Source organism: Scyliorhinus torazame, chromosome 14 (genome assembly GCF_047496885.1).
Source record: "Scyliorhinus torazame isolate Kashiwa2021f chromosome 14, sScyTor2.1, whole genome shotgun sequence".
Classification (NCBI taxonomy): domain Eukaryota; kingdom Metazoa; phylum Chordata; class Chondrichthyes; order Carcharhiniformes; family Scyliorhinidae; genus Scyliorhinus; species Scyliorhinus torazame.
Window position 1 is genome coordinate 94,059,300 of NC_092720.1, and position 17,571 is coordinate 94,076,870.

Here is a 17,571-nt window from a genome sequence, read left to right on the forward strand (position 1 = left end):
CTTGCTGCCCACTCATTTAACCTGTCTACATCTCTTTACAACCTCTCTCTCTGTACTCCACATAGCTTGCATTTCAATAGCTTTCTTTTGTCAGATTGCTTAAGTTCATACTTCTAATCTCTTCATCTAAGTTAATAGTTGCGATCCAGCACAGATCCTTGTGGTGAGCCACTCACCACAGCCTCCCAACTTGAAAATGGCCTATTTATCCTAACTCTCTGCTTCTTATTCATTAGCCAATATTCTGTCCACGCTAACACATCAACCCCAACCACAAGAGCTCTTATTTGGTGTATTAACCTTTTGTGTGGCACCTTATTGAATGCCTTTTGGAATCCAAGCATACCATATCTACTGGTTCTCCTTTATCTACCTTACTAGATGCATCTTCAGAAACGCTCAGATTTTGTCGAACAAGATTTCCTTTTGTAAAAGCATGCTGATTTCTTCTAATCATACTATGCACTCATTTCTAAATGCATTAAGACTTATTTAATAGATTCCAGCACTTCCCCATTCACTGATGACAGGCTAACTGACCTGTAGTTTCCTCTTTTCTCGCTCCCTCCTTTCTTGTCTGGTGATGTTATATGTGCTAACTTACAATCTACTTAGACCATTTCAGAATCTAGGGAATTTTGGAAAATCATAGCCAGCTGTCTCTGCGGCTATCTCTTTTTGAACTACAGGATATAGGCCATCAGGTCTTGGAGACTTGCTGGATTTTAGTCCCTTAAATATCTCCAGTACTTTTCTTCTGCTGATATTAATTACCTTAATTTCCTCATTCTTACGTGCAGCCTTGTTTCATCCTATATTCCCGCTTTTTGTTGGTCACAGCGTGACTTCCTCAGCTGCAAGTATCTGCCCAATTTCCTTTTAAAATTATTTAGAGACACCGACAGAACTAAGGAAGCAAGATAAAGAGAAACAGCAACACAAAGACAACACACAGGTAATAGAATGGCACAGGTATATTCCACAATAAATTCAATGCCCATATTGGTAACGGAAATTATCTCCAAATAACATGTCAGGTTGCAATTACACCCTCCCAAGTAGAGCCATGCTAACTGGACAGTTTCCACCATATAAGTGGGCAAAGCAGTTTGTGATGGCAGCACAAAAATAGAGTCTACGAGTTTAAATTGGAGAATGAATTACTTGGATTCAATCATCCACTTTCCTCTAACTGCACGTCATTCACAGTGTACACTTGGAGATCAATTGGAATGCATTGAAAATCTTACCTCTATGGGCAATACACCAATTTCCAATTATAAATTTGTATGTTCGCATTTATAGTGGAAACTGCCTCTGTAAGCTTCTCGCACTGCAATTACGCTCTCCGCCCCAATGGTTGCATTGAGCTATGTTGAATCAACAATATAGAAACGAATACCTTCCAGTTCTGGTATCATCATTATGAATCATTTCGCACCTTTTACGAAGCCACCATATCCGTTCTATAATGTGGAAACCAGAACTGTGCACTGTACTGGTCTAACCAAACTTCTCCAAGTTTAACATCATTTTCCTGCTCATCAATTCAATACCATGAGAAGTGAACCAGAATGTTTGGTTTGCTTTGTTATGGATCTTGTTAATCGACATCACTACTTTTTGCGATTAGTGTATCTGTATCCCTGAATACCTTTGCTCCTCTAACTTCATTAGACTCTTATTATCCATCACTGTCTGTCCTCCTCATTCTTCATGCACCACCTCACACTTTCCTACATGGAAATGAATTTGTCAATTCAACACCCATTCTGCAAATGTATCCATCTTCCACTTCTTCAGCCTTGACTTCAAAGAAAGTCCTTCAGTGCCATCAATGCTATCATTCTGCTTCCTACCTTGGCATTGTTTTTTTGATTTAACTACAAGTTTCAATATAAGAAAGGATAGAATGTAGGAATTCAAAACAGGGATTGAACTTCAGTATTCTGGACAACTCACCTTTCTCTCCCCCCATTTCTGCTGAAGACTATACTTGCTGACATTCTGCAACACGACAAGAGATCGAGTCATTATTTCTAAAAATGTTTCTATTCTGCACATTTCTGAATGGAACATACTGTAGCCATCTGGGATGGCCACTTACAAAGGATCCCGGGAAATATGGCCACCTGCAAAGGACCATGGGAAATATGGTCAATCCAGGACTCAGACGCTCAGAACTTATGTATATTGGCAACTCAGATAACTAGACGCTATCAAAACCCCCAGCTACTTTGCATTCTAATGGCCATTTCCCCAGAACGAAAGATCTGTACTCAGGTAACAGTAACAGAAACAGACTCAATGGCGCCACTCCTTTGCTCAGGGAGCCCAAAAAGCCAAGGTCAATGATCGCTCAGGACACGCCCCGCCATCAAGGCACCCACCCCTTTATTGGCCAAAATCGAAGGCAGTAATCGAAGCCTGCCGAATTATTGGGTCCAAAGCTAAGGACCGCCCAAAAGAGCCCGAAACCCCAGAAGGATAAAGAGAGACACTGCCATGTGTTCAGTCTCTCTTGGCCCCGGTGCTCGGTCTCTCTTGGCCCTGACCTACGCCTAAAACCAAGTGCAGCACTACGACCAGAAGACAAGTTCAAGGCCAACGATCGCTACCAGACGGATGAGCCCAGCAGAAACAAAGTCACTTCTCCAGACCCAGCCACGCAAGATCCGAAAAAGGCCTTGTTCCTCTGCATAGAGCCGGGTTCCTGAAGTTAAGTACAGGTTGTTTTAGTGTTCGGTGTAATTTAACTTGTAGTGTTTTATGTTGCATGTCGAAGTAATTCTTGTGTGTAAATAAATTATCATTGAACTTTTGAACTAACTAACTGGTTGTTGGGTTTTTGATCGATATCCGGTAAAACCTTGTGGTGGTATCATTTGATACCTGGCGACTCTGAAAAGCAATATCATTAATCACCGTCATATCAGTATCCAGTTAAAAAGAGCAACATCATTGGCATCTCCGGTGCAAATTGGCAACATTATTGGCGACCCTGTTGGGACTCGACTTAGAAGTGATTTTGTCACTCCGAGAGAACCCACAAAACTTTGCATCTGAAACCCAATTGAGAAAAGTGAAAGAAACCACATGTGTAAGGCCCGTATCGAACAAATCTCCAAGATTCGGAAGTGTGTATTAACTTGCATGCGTACTAACAGGGAAATAAAGTAAACTCGTTAGATTTTGTTGCGTGAAACTATGGCAAGTATTGTGAACCAGAAAATAGCCTAGGCCATACCCGCTGTTCGAATCGCCGCCTTATTCCCCCTGTCCCAAATTAACGGTAGGAAAAGAGTTAATAGAAGCAATGGCAGCAAAGGCAATGGAATGCCTAATGAACCCGCCAGGAACCCGAGGTCGCAGCGACCAGTAGAGCAGAGCAGTGCCCCATATGGGAAGAGGAATTGAGAAAGTATTTGAAGGGGAAAGGATGGCCCCTTTGGTCCGATGATGAGTCAGGTCCAGGAAGCATAGGACAAACCCGGTGGGACAACCTAACCGAGGTACATAAAAAGAATGCAGTGAAAGTTCATAAGCCGATGGCAATCGTGTCCTGTTTGGCACAATTGCGAATCACAGAGGAGGTCGTGAGGACGCTCCGCAGACAGCTAGTTGAGAAAGAGGAGAAGAATGAGGGAAACTTTAGTGAATGTGAGAAAATTATTGGGCAACTCCGGGAACAGTTGGCAGCTAAAGATAAAGAGATGGCTGATGTCAAACGGGCACACCAATCTTGTGTAGTTCACTGTAGCAGCTTTCAAACCCAGTACGATAAGGCATACCAAGATACACAGCGCGCAATTTTGGTACGAGAAGAGACGGAACAGCAGATAGAACAGCTAAAGAAACAATGCGCAGATTTGAAGGCAGCTTTACGATCGCTCCATAGTTCCGCAACTGAACAAAGACAGAGTATAGAAGATCACGCGAAATGTAGACGACAAATAGAGAAATTGCAGTCACTGCTGTCAGTGCAAAACGGCTTCAGAGATACCTTTGGACCAAATTTAAATCAGGAGAATGGCCCCAGTTGGAAGAACTAAATGAAACCGCCCTTAGATATGTGGAGGATACAGAAAATCAGAATAGAGCCCCCGAAGGCCCCAAAAAGGAAGGCACCCGCACCACCAACTGCATAGGCAGCACCATGAATCCAGTCACCAAACAGCACACATCACAGGATCGCGAGGAGCCCAATTTCGTTTACACCACCCCACTAACCATCACCCAATTGAGAGATGCCTGCGCCAAAATTGAACCATTCGAACCCACCGCAGACCCACATAATTGCTTCTTTTTTTAAATATTTGATTTATTCAAAATTTTTCAATAATTTTTACAAACCACTACAAAAAGAAAAACAACAAAAAGAAAACATAGCAATAAAACAGAAAACAACTTAACCATTTAACAATTTAACAAAACAAGGTGGGGTATCTGCCCTTTACAAACAAAATCCATCCACCGCCCAAACCACCCACCATCCATCACCTCCCCCTCCCCTCTGGTTTGCTGCTGCTGACCTCCACCTAACTTTCCGCGAGAAAGTCAAGGAACGGTTGACACTGCCTGGAGAACCCCTGCAAGGACCCTCGCAAGGCAAACCTTATCCTTTCCAACCTGAGAAATCCCGCCACGTCACTGACCCAAGCCTCGACGCTTCGGGGTTTCGCTTCCCTCCACATTAACAAGAGCCTTCTCCGGGCTACCAAGGAGGCAAAAGCCAGAACTCCGGCCTCTTTCGACTCCTGCACTCCCGGATCGTCTGATACCCCAAATATCGCTATCCCCCAGCTCGGTTTTACCCGAGTATCCAAGACCTTGGACATAGCCTTTGCGAAGCCTTTCCAAAATCCTGTAAGTGCCGGGCATGCCCAGAACATATGGACATGATTTGCTGGGCTCCCTGAGCACCTCACGCACCTGTCCTCCACCCCAAAGAACTTACTCATACTTGCCACTGTTATATGCGTCCGGTGAACCACCTTAAACTGAATCAGACTAAGCCTGGCGCAAGATGAGGAGGATTTGACCCTGCCCAGGGCATTAGCCCACAGGCCCTCATCCAGCTCCTCACCCAGCTCCTCCTCCCACTTGCCCTTCAGCTCCTCCACCTAGGCCTGCTCCGCCTCCTGCAGCTCCTGATATATTTCCGACACCTTGCCATCCCCTACCCAAACGCCCGAGACCACGCTGTCCTGTATCCTCCGGGCAGGCAGCAGCGGGAATTCCCCCACCTGCTTTTCACGAACGCCCGAACCTGCATGTACCACAGGGGTAGCCCAAATTTCTCCTCCAGCGCCCTCAGACTAGCAAAAGTCCCATCAATGAACAAGTCCCCCGTCCTTTTGATACCCGCCCTGTGCCAACTTAGAAACCCCCCGTCTATTCTACCTGGAACGAACCTGTGGTTGTTCCGTATCGGGGCCCAGACTAAAGCCCTTGCCTCCCCCTTGTGCTGTTTCCACTGCCCCCAGATCCTCAATGTCGCCGCCACCACCGGGCTCGTGATATACCGTGTCGGCAGAACCGGCAACGGTGCCGTTATCAGTGCCCCCAAGCTAGTATCTTTACAAGACGCCGCTTCCAACCGTTTCCCATGCCGCCCCCTCTCCCTCCATTACCCATTTCCGAATCATGGATATATTCGCTGCCCAGTAATAGCTGCAAAGGTTCGGCCGCGCCACCCCCCCCCCCCAAAAACCCCGACTGCGCTCCAAGAACAGTCTCTTAACACGCGGGGTCCTGTCTGCCCACACAACTCCCGTAATAATATAATTTACCCGCTTGAAAAAGGACTTGGGGATGAGAATGGGAAGGCACTGGAAGACGAACAAGAGCCTGGGGAGGACCGTCATCTTTACGGACTGCACTCTGCCCGCCAGGGAAAGCGGCAGCATGTCCGATCTCTTAAAGTCCTCCTCTATCTGATCCACCAGCCGCGCTAAATTGAGCTTGTGCAGGACCCCTCAGCTCTTAGCCACCTGAATGCCCAAGTAGCGAAAGCTCCTCTCCACCATCTTAAGCGGTAGCTTTCCCAGTCTCTTTTCCTGGCCCCTCGCATGTATCACAAAAAGCACGCTTTTGCCAACATTCAGCTCATACCCCGAAAAGTCTCCAAAATTCCTAAAAATCTGCAAGATCTCCCCCATCCCCTCCACCAGATCCGCAATGTACAGGAGCAGGTCATCTGCACAGTGAAACACGATGCTCCTCCACCCCCTCCCGAACCAACCCTCCCCCCAGTTTCTAGACTCCCTCAATGCCATGGCCAGCGGCTCGATCGCCAGGGCAAACAGCAGGGGGGGGACAGGGGGCACCCCTGCCTCGTCCCTCGATGTAATCTAAAGTACCCCGACCGCAGCCGGTTCGTCGACACACTCGCTACCGGGGCCTGCTACAACAATTTAACCCACCCTATTATTCCTCTCCAAACCCAAATCTGCCTAACACTTCCCACCAGTACTCCCGCTCCACCCGATCGAAGGCTTTCTACGCGTCCATTGCCGCTACCACTTCTGCATCCCCCCTCTTCCGAGGGCATCATGATCACATTCAGGAGCCTCCGCACATTCGTATTCAACTGCCTGCCCTTCACAAACCCCGTTTGATCCCCATTGATCACCTCCGGGACACAGTCCTCAATCCTAATGGCCAAATCTTGGCCAACAGCTTGGCATCCACATTAAGGAGCGAAATCGGCCTATAGAAGCAACATTGCAACAGATCCTTATCTCGCGTGAGGATAAGCGAGATCAGAGCCTGCGACATCGTCGGGGGAAAGGTTCCCTTTTCCTTAGCCTCATTGAAAGTCCTCAACAACAGCGGACCCAGCAGCTCCGAGAATTTCCTATAAAACTCTACGGGATACCCATCCGGTCCCGGGGCCTTGCCCGCCTGCATACCCCCTAACCCCTTAACCAGTTCCTCCATCTCAATCGGGGCCCCAATCCCTCTACTCACCCCTCCTCCACCTGTGGAAACCTCAGTTGGTCCAGGAACTGCCTCATCCCCCCTCCCTCCCCCTCTGGGGGTTCTGACTTGTACAATTTGCCATAAAAGTCCTTGAAGACCTCGTTAATCCTTGCCGAGCTCAGCACCGTATTACCCACCTATCTCTAATTCCCCCAATCTCCCTGGCCGCCTCTCTCTTCCGCAGCTGATGCGCCAGCATCCTACTTGCCTTCTCCCCATACTCGTACACCGCTCCTTGTACCTTCCTCAACTGAGCCTCAGCCTTCCCCGTGGTAAGCAAGTCAAACTCCACCTGGAGGCTCCGGCGCTCCTTCAACAACCCCTCCTCAGGGGATTCCGCGTACCTCCTGTCCACCCTAAGTATCTCCCCCACCAATCTCGCCCTCTCCATTCTATCCCTCATCTCTCTGTGGGCCCTGACTGAAATTAGTTCCCCTCTGACAACTGCCTTCAGCGCCTCCCAGACCACACTCACCAAAACCTCCCCAGTATCGTTGGTCGCCACATAGCTTTGGATACACATCCGAACCCGCCCACAGACGTCCTCGTCGGCCAGTAGTCCCACGTCCATTCTCCACAGACGGCGTTGGCCTCTCTCCTCCCCCAGCCCCAACTCCTCCCAGTGCAGGGCATGATCCGAGATCGCAATGGCCGAATACTCCACCCCCTCCACTCTCGGGATTAGCGCCCTACTTACCACGAAAAAATCAATCCGCGGGTATGCCTTGTGCACATCGGACAAGAAGGAAAACTCCTTTGCCCTTGGCCTGGCAAATCTCCACGGATCCACTCCCCCCATCTGGTCCATGAACCCCCTCAGGACCTTGGCCGCTGCCGGCCTCTTACCCGATCTCGACCTAGACCGATCCAGTGCCGGGTCCAGGACCGCGTTAAAGTCCCCCCCATTACCAAACTGCATGACTCCAGATCCGGAATCCTAATCAACATCCACTTCATGAACCCTGCAGCGTCCCAGTTCGGAGCATACACATTCACTAGCACCACCCGGGCCCCCTGCAACCTGCCACTCACCATAACATATCGACCCCCTTTATCCGCCTCAAATGTCACCCGCTTGCTCACCAAAATTGCGACTCCCCTGTTCTTCGCATCCAGCCCTGAGTGGAAAACCTGCCCCACCCATCCTTTCCTCAGCCTGGTTTGATCCACGATCTTCAGGTACTTTTCTTGTAGCATGGCTACGTCTGCCTTTAGCCCCTTTAAGTGCGAAAACACACGGGCCCTCTTGACCGGCCCATTCAGGCCTCTCACGTTCCATGTGATCAGCCGGGTCGGGGGGGCTGCTGAAGTGTTAAAGGACGAATATCCTGGGTTTTTTCCGGATTGTGTAGTAACAAGGTCGCAAAGTCACAGGTTAAGACAAAAGGAGAAATCATGGAGTGAAGATGAAGTTGAAGTGCAATTATCAGAAACGATTTTTGATCAGATGGTTAAAAAAGAACAAGAAAGCCCCGGTATTAACGAGGACCTTTAATGAGGCAAAGGAAAGGGGACAACTGCCCCCGACTATGTCTGAAGCAACGATATCGCTTCTCTTAAAGAAGGAAAAGGACCCGCTACAATGCGGGTCCTATAGACCTATTTCCCTCCTAAATGTAGATGCCAAGATCCTGGCCAAGGTAATGGCAATGAGAATAGAGGAATGTGTCCCGGGGGTGGTCCACGAGGACCAAACTGGGTTTGTGAAGGGGAGACAGCTGAACACGAATATACGGAGGCTGTTAGGGGTAATGATGATGGCCCCACCAGAGGGGGAAACAGAGATATTAGTGGCGATGGATGCCGAGAAAGCATTTGATAGAGTGGAGTGGGATTATTTGTGGGAGGTGTTGAGGAGATTTGGTTTTGGAAAGGGGTATGTTAGATGGGTGCAGCTGTTGTATAGGGCTCCGATGGCGAGCGTGGTCACGAATGGACGGGGATCTGCATATTTTCGGCTCCATAGAGGGACAAGGCAGGGATGCCCTCTGTCCCCATTATTGTTTGCACTGGCGATTGAGCCCCTGGCGATAGCGTTGAGGGGTTCCAAGAAGTGGAGGGGAGTACTTAGAGGAGGAGAAGAACACCGGGTATCTTTGTATGCGGACGATTTGCTACTATACGTGGCAGACCCGGCGGAGGGGATGCCAGAAATAATGCGGATACTTGGGGAGTTTTCAGGGTATAAATTGAACATGGGGAAAAGTGAGTTGTTTGTGGTGCATCCAGGGGAGCAGAGTAGAGAAATAGAGGACCTACCGTTGAGGAAGGTAACAAGGGACTTTCGTTACCTGGGGATCCAGATAGCCAAGAATTGGGGCACATTGCATAGGTTAAATTTAACGCGGTTGGTGGAACAAATGGAGGAGGATTTCAAGAGATGGGATATGGTATCCCTGTCACTGGCAGGGAGGGTGCAGGCGGTTAAGATGGTGGTCCTCCCGAGATTCCTCTTTGTGTTTCAGTGCCTCCCGGTGGTGATCACAAAGGCTTTTTTTTAAAAGGATTGAAAAGAGCATCATGGGTTTTGTGTGGGCCGGGAAGACCCCGAGAGTGAGGAAGGGATTCTTACAGCGTAGCAGGGATAGGGGGGGGCTGGCACTACCGAGCCTAAGTGAGTATTATTGGGCCGCTAATATTTCAATGGTGAGTAAGTGGATGGGAGAGGAGGAGGGAGCGGCGTGGAAGAGATTAGAGAGGGCGTCCTGTAGGGGGACTAGCCTCCAGGCTATGGTGACAGCCCCATTGCCGTTCTCACCGAGGAACTACACCACAAGCCCGGTGGTGGTGGCTACATTGAAGATTTGGGGACAGTGGAGACGGCATAGGGGAAAGACTGGAGCCTTGGGGGGGTCCCCGATAAGAAACAACCATAGGTTTGCCCCGGGGGGAATGGATGGGGGATATGGAATGTGGGAAAGAGCAGGAATAACGCAACTGAAAGATCTGTTTGTGGATGGGAAGTTCGCGAGTCTGGGAGCGCTGACCGAGAAATATGGGTTGCCCCAAGGGAATGCATTCAGGTATATGAAACTGAGGGCTTTTGCGAGGCAACAGGTGAGGGAATTCCCGCAGCTCCCGACACAAGAGGTGCAGGACAGAGTGATCTCAAAGACATGGGTGGGGGATGGTAAGGTGTCAGATATATATATATGTAGGGAAATGAGGGACGAAGGGGAGACTATGGTAGATGAACTAAAAGGGAAATGGGAAGAAGAGCTGGGGGAGGAGATCGAGGAGGGGCTGTGGACAGATGCCCTAAGCAGGGTAAACTCGTCGTCCTCGTGCGCCAGGCTAAGCCTGATTCAGTTTAAGGTATTACACAGGGCGCATATGACTGGAGCACGGCTCAGTAAATTTTTTGGGGGGGAGGATAGGTGTGCGAGGTGCTCGAGAAGCCCAGCGAATCATACCCATATGTTTTGGTCATGCCCGGCACTACAGGGGTTTTGGATGGGGGTGACAAAGGTGCTTTCAAAAGTAGTGGGGGTCCGGGTCGAACCAAGCTGGGGGTTGGCTATATTTGGGGTTGCACAAGAGCCGGGAGTGCAGGAGGCGAGAGAGGCCGATGTTTTGGCCTTTGTGTCCCTAGTAGCCCGGCGCAGGATATTGTTAATGTGGAAAGAAGCCAAGCCCCCGGGGGTGGAGACCTGGATAAATGACATGGCAGGGTTTATAAAGCTAGAGCGGATTAAGTACGTTCTAAGGGGGTCGGCTCAAGGATTCACCAGGCGGTGGCAACCGTTCGTCGAACACCTCGCAGAAAGATAGATGGAATGGAAAAAAGAAGGCAGCAGCAGCAGCCCAGGATCGGGGGGGAGGGGGGGGGAGGAGGAGGAACCAGAAGGACTCTCAGGGTTGTTAATATATACTGTATAATATGTATAGGTCGTTGCGACAGATAATTATATATTGGACTGTTAAATTATATTTTTGGAGAGTGTTACTTGTGATAAGGCAGTTGCCAATCAGGGTTAGTTATTCATTTTTGTTATTTATTATTTATTCATTTTTTGTTTATAAAATAGGTCATTGTTATTTGTGTTGTTATAATATTGTGTAAAGGATGCACAATGTACTGTGTTGGTTGACCAAAAATTTTCAATAAAATATTTATTTTAAAAAAAGAACAAGAACAGGTGGAGGATGAGGAAGATATTTTTAGTTCAGGATAATTGGCGGAGTTACAACAGAAAGATGTAGAAATAAAAGGATATATCAGAAAGCATATACGGAAGAGGAATCAGAGTATACCAGAGTGTTATTACCGTAAAAATGATGTCTTGATGAGAAAATGGAGACCTGTACATATGCAGGCGGATGAAAAGTGGGCAGAAGTTCATCAAGTAGTATTGCCGGTAGGGTATACAAAGGAGGTGTTGCGAGTTGCACATGAGGTACCAGTGGGAGGTCATTTGGGAATAAGGAAAACTCAAGCTAAAATCCAGGAACATTTTTATTGGCCCGGACCAGTTAAATTTTGTCAATCATGTCACACATGTCAAGTGATAGGGAAACCTCAAGCAGTGATAAAACCAGTGCCCTTAATACCCATTCCAGCATTTGAGGAACCTTTTACAAGGGTCCTAATCGATTGTGTAGGACCGCTTCCGAAAACAAAAAGTGGGAATCAATATCTTTTGACTGTATGTGTTTACTAAGTTTCCAGAGGCCATTCCAGTACCCAATATTACAGCTAAAAGGATTGTGGAGGAATTACTTGAATTCTTTACTCGATATGGACTATCCACAGAAATTCAATCGGATCAAGGAACAAATTTTACTTCAAACTTTTTCAAAGAAGTTATGGATAACTTAGGAATAAAACAATTTAAATCAACTACGTACCATCCAGAATCGCAAGAAGCGTTAGAAAGGTGGAATCAGACATTAAAGACAATGTTGAGGGCGTATTGTCAAGATTATACAGAGGATTGGGATAAAGGAATCCCATTCGTATTGTTTGCAATTAGGGATGCACCTAATGAGTCAACCAAATTTAGTCCTTTTGAACTAATTTTTGGTCATGAGGTAAGAGGACCACTTAAATTGATTAAGGAAAAATTGGTGGGTGAGAAATCAGAAATTACACTATTGGATTACGTGCCAAATTTTAGAGAACGATTAAATAGAGCAGGTGAATTGGCAAGACAACATTTGAAAGTTGCACAAAATGTGATGAAACGGGTAGCGGACAAGAAATCCAAAGTTCGTACTTTTGCCAGTGGGGATAAAGTTTTAGTGTTGTTCCCAGTGGTAGGGGAGCCTTTAAAAGCTAGGTTTTGTGGACCGTATCAGATTGAAAGGAAATTAAGTGAGGTGAATTATGTGGTAAAAACACCAGATAGAAGGAAGACTCACCGAGTGTGTCATGTGAATATGCTTAAAAGGTACTTTGAAAGGGAAGGAGAGAAAAAGGAGGTTTTAATGATTCTAACTCAAAGTGACGAACAAAATCCAGATGACTGTGAATTTGACATACCTCAAATTAAATTGGAAAATGAGGATGTTCTTAAAAATTGGAATGAATTGTTAAGTTACCTTCCAGAGGAAAAACAAACTGACCTGAAAGAGTTATTGATATCACATGGGCAAGTTTGTAGAGATAAATTGGGAAGTACTAAAATGGCTATACATGATGTAGATGTGGGAAATGCTGTTCCTATCAAACAACGTCCATATAGACTTAATCCTTTAAAATTGGCACAGGTTAACAGAGAGATTGAGAGTATGCTTAAAAATGGCATAATTGAAGTGGGTTGCAGCCAATGGAGCTCACCCATAGTGATGGTACCTAAACCAGATGGCACCCAACGGTTGTGTGTGGACTACCGAAAGGTGAATGCAGTTACAAGAACGGACTCTTATCCTATCCCACGTGTGGAGGGTTGCATTGAGAAAGTGGGACAATCTGCTTTTATTTCCTACTTCCAGACATTGAAAGAACATTTAAAACATCGTATGGAGTTCTTCGATCGATTCAGGAGGCGGGTTTGGTGATGAACTTAGCCGAAAGTGAATTTTGAGAAGCCCGAATCACATTCCTTGCGGAGTTTCCGATACCCTCAAGAGGAAGGGAAATAATGCGATTTCTTAGCATGAGTGGATTTGATCGAACATTTGTGCAAACGTTTTGTGGCGTGATTACTCCACTGATGGACTTGCTAATGAAACGTCAAAAATTTAAATGGACAGCGGACTTTCAACAGGCATTTGACTGCCTGAATGCTGTGATCACCAATGCTCCTGTATTGGAGAATTGCAAGGGGCTCTGTGGTCAGATTGAACTAAATTATCTGATTCTGAAGAGAAATGCCGAGGAGTAGAGGAATGGATGGATCATGCAGAGACTTTGTTCAAAGAGACTGTCAATCGAGAAGGATTTTGGTTGGAGGAAGAAGAACAAAGAAAAATGGACTATGTTATTATACCTGTTTGCGTGGTTTTTTTTTTAAAACGAAAAGTTATATTTACTGTGTTTTTTTCTTAGTGGATGGTACAAAAGTGAAAAATGAAACCATCTTGAAGTTGATGGTTTTGGTTTTTTTCTTGGGGTGGGGGGGGGGGGGGAGGTGTCATGCGAGAGTGCCTTTAAGAACTGGATGTTTAAGCAATGTACCTTTAAGAAAACAGTGATGTCATAGAGTGGGTGGAGCTCAGCTCAGTTCAGCCATTTTGCAGTTTGGTTTTGGCAGTTTGAAAAGTGCCTGGCTGGTTTTGCTGAGAGCAGTTTAAAAGTGCCTGGCTGTTTTGCTGTGAGCTGATTAAAAGGAGAAAGCCAGTTTGAGACAGCAGCTTTAAAGTTCTGGTTTGCTGTGAGTTGCTTGGAGGGAGCAAGCCAGTTGGAAAAAGCAGTTTGTGTGTTTCCAGAGAGTTTGCAGGAAGAAAGCAAGGTGCTGGAGCTGAAGTCAACCAAGGCTAATATATATATCCTTTAACCTGATGTGATACTGTTTAAACGTGTTAAGTCTCTTGGAAGTTTGAAGGAACATTTTGAGGAATTATTTACTGTTGCAATATTTTCTGAGTTATCTTTGAAGTAAGGGGTGTTAAGAGTTCCAATGTTTATTTAAGATGTTATGTTGAGTTCATGAAATAAATAGTGTTTTGTGTTTGAAACCCCACGTGTCCATAATTGTAATCCCACACCTAGGGAAAAAGCCGTGTGTTGGAAAAGCAACAAATCCATTAAAGGGAGAGGTTGGTTGAACTCCATGATACATTTTGGGGTTCTGAAAACGCCTCGCCCATAACATCCCCAATTGATCTTCCCTCCCAACTCCACTTCCCATTTTGCTTTGATTTTCACCTCACTGCTCCCCCAGCCACTTGTATGTATCCCCAATTCTTCCCTCCCCTTCCACATCTGGAAGCAGCAGTCACTCCAGCAGGGTGTATCCTGGCTACCCAGGGAACCCTCTGCACACCTTTCATGCAAAGTCCCTAACCTGTAGATACCTGAACTTATTCCCCCTCAGCAGCTCTACCCTCTCCCTTAGCTCCTCCAGACTGGCGAACCCTTTCTCCAAATACAAATCACTCACCTTGACCAGCCCCACTTCCCTCCATCTCCTGTTTGCACTATACAGTGCCCCCCCCCCCCCCCCCCCCCCCCCGGGTCAAACTCATGATTCTCGCACAGTGACGTTAGCACCAACATTTCTTCCACCCTAAAATGCCTCCTCAACTGATTCCATATCTTCACCATGGGCTGCACCACTGGGCTCCTTGAATACCTACTCGGAGCCATTTGCAATGCTGCCGTCACCATAGCCCCAAACTAGACCCCTTACAAGATTCTTCCTCTATCCTAATCCACTCTACCCCTTCTCCTTCCCACCACGCCGCACCTTGTCCACATTCGCCGCCCAATAATAATGAAGTAAGTTCGGCGACACCAACCCCGCCCCTGCTGCCTCTGCTTCTGTAGCAGGGTCCTCCCCACCCTCGGCACCGCCCCCGCCCATACAAAGTCAGAAATGATCGTGTCCACTTTCCGAAAAAAGGCCTTTGTATAAAGATCGGGAGAGCTTGAAAGATAAACAAGAACCTCGGCAGAATATTCATTTTCACCACTTGGACCCTCCCTGCCAGCGTTAAGTGCAGTGTTTCCCACCTCTTAAGATCCCCCCTGGCCTCCTCCACCAGCTTCGTTAAGTTCCATTTGTGGAGCCCCGTCCATTCCCTAGCTACCTGAATGCTCCTGTGAACACTGACACAAAGTGTTTATTTAACTGTTGGGTCATTTCCTAGTTTCCCATTATTATTTTCCCACTTTCATTCTCTAAGGGGTTTTATGTTCACTTTGGCGTCTCTCTTCCTTTTTATATATTTTTAAAAACTCTCACTGTCCATTTTTATATTACTTGCAGGTTTACTCTCATATCGTCTCACCCTATCTTTTTGGTCATCTTTTGTTGATTTTTAAATCTTTCCCAATCCTCTGGCTTACCATTAATCCTTGTCACATTGTATTTTTTTAAATAAATTTAGAAAAGCCAACTATTTTTTTCCAATTAAGGGCCAATTTGGTGTGGCCAATCCACCTAACCTGCACGCATCTTTGGGTTGTGGGGGAGAAACCTACGCAGACATGGGGAGAATGTGCAAACTCCACTCAGACAGTGACCTGGGGCCGGGATCGAACCCGGGTCCTCAGCGCTGTAGGCAGCATTGCAAGCCACTGTGCCGCCCGGCTCCTTTGCCACATTGTATGATTTTTCTTTCAGTTTAATACTATCCTGAACTTCCTTAGTTAACCAATGTTAATTTATCCCCTTCCTAGAATCCTTGTTGTACAGTGTAGTCGGGTTATATCTTTGTTGTGGGTTATATCTTTGTTGTGAGTCATGAACTATTTTCATAAAAGTCTGTCATTGTTGGTTAACCGTCTATTCTACTAAACCAGTCCACGCCAGCCAACTCTGCCCTCATTCCTGTGTAATTAACCTTGTTTAAGTTTAGCACGGTTGTTTCTGACCTACGTTTCTTACACTCAAACTGAATGTTAAATTCTACCATGTTATGGAAGGGTGGCATGGTGGCACAGTGGTTAGCATTGCTGCCTCACAGGGACCGGTGTTCAATTCTGGCCTTGGGTGACTGCATGGAGTTTGCAAGTTCTTCCCGCGTCTGCGTGTTTCCTCGGGGTGCTCTGGCTTTCTCCCACAGTGCAGGTTAGATGGATTGGCCATGCTAAATTGCCCCTTAGTTTCCAGGGATATGCAGTTTAGGCAGGGTTATGGGGTTACTAGGATGGGGCCGGGGAGTGGGTCTATGTAGGGTGCTCTTTCAGAGGGTTAGTGCAGACTCAATGGGCCGAATCTCCTACTTCTGCACTGTAGGGATTCTATGCTGATTCGATGGTTACTGTTTGCTAAGGAATCTTTTGCTCTGCGATTGTTTATTAACCTGTTTCATTACACATTAGCAAATCCAAAGTAGCGTGATCCCTGGTTGGATCCACAACATATTCTCGGAAACTTTCCCAACTACATTGTATATTTATTAGAATCCTTTTAGGTGGTAACAAGCATGATAGATTAAGGGGAACCAATAGATGTAACATACTCGGATTTCCAAAAAGCATTCGAGAAGGTACCTTGCAAGAGTCTACTTAATAAGATAAGCGCCCATGGTGTTGGGGGTAGTATGTGAGCATGGTTAGAGGTTTGGCTAACTAATAAAAGACAGAGAGTTGTGACAAGAGGGGCATTTTCAGGATGGCAACCTGTAACTAGTGGGGTGCCACAGGGTTCAGTGCTGGTATCACAATTATTTGCAATATATATCAATGGCTTGGACCAGGGAATTGAATGTACTATTGCCAAGTTTACGAATGTCACAAAGTCAGATGGGAAAGCAAGGTGAGGATGACACAAAGAGTTTACAGAGGGAGATAGACAGGTTAAGTGAGTGGGAAAAAACTTGGCAGATGGAATATAATGTAGGAAAATGTGAAGGTATGAACTTTGGTAGGAAGAATAAAAATGGAGAAAGACTGCAAAAAGCTGCAGTTCAGAGGGATTTAGGGTCCTTGTGCGTCAATCACAAAAAGCTAGCATGCAAGTTCAGTGGGTAACAAAGAAAGCAAATGGAATGTTGCAATTAATTTCAACAGGAATGGAGTATAAAAATTGATAAGTCTTGCTAAAACAACATAAGGGCACTGTGTACAATTTTCGTCCCTTTATCACAGCAAAGATATACTGGCATTGGAGGCTGTCCAGAGAACGTTCACTCGGTTGATCCCATGAGGTGAGGTTGAATAGGTTAGGCCTGTACTCATTGGAGTTTAGAGGAATGATAGGTGACCTTCTGGAGACATAGAGGGCGCGATTCTCCACTCCCACGCCGGTTGGGAGAATCGCCTGGGCCGCCAAAATTTCCGAGGACGCCGGTCCGACGCCCTCCCGCGATTCTCCCAAGCGGCGGGAACGGCCCGGTCGAGTTTCGCAGGCCGGAGAATCGCCGGAGACACCCAAAATGGCGATTCTCCGGCACCCCCGCTATTCTGAGGCCCGGATGGGCCGAGCGGCCAGGCCAAAACGGCGGGTTCCCCCCGGCGCCGTCCACACCTGGTCGCTG

General features: G+C 46.8%; 1 protein-coding gene across 1 annotated transcript in view; it reads right to left on the bottom strand.

Annotated features, from left to right (window-relative positions):
• Positions 1-17,571, bottom strand: part of rsrc1 (arginine/serine-rich coiled-coil 1) — a 662,008-nt gene that overhangs the window by 349,969 nt on the left and 294,468 nt on the right. Inside the window, exon 7 of the mRNA XM_072474499.1 lies at positions 1,963-2,007. Coding sequence (XP_072330600.1) covers positions 1,963-2,007 — 45 coding nt within the window. The remainder of the gene's footprint in view (positions 1-1,962; positions 2,008-17,571) is intronic.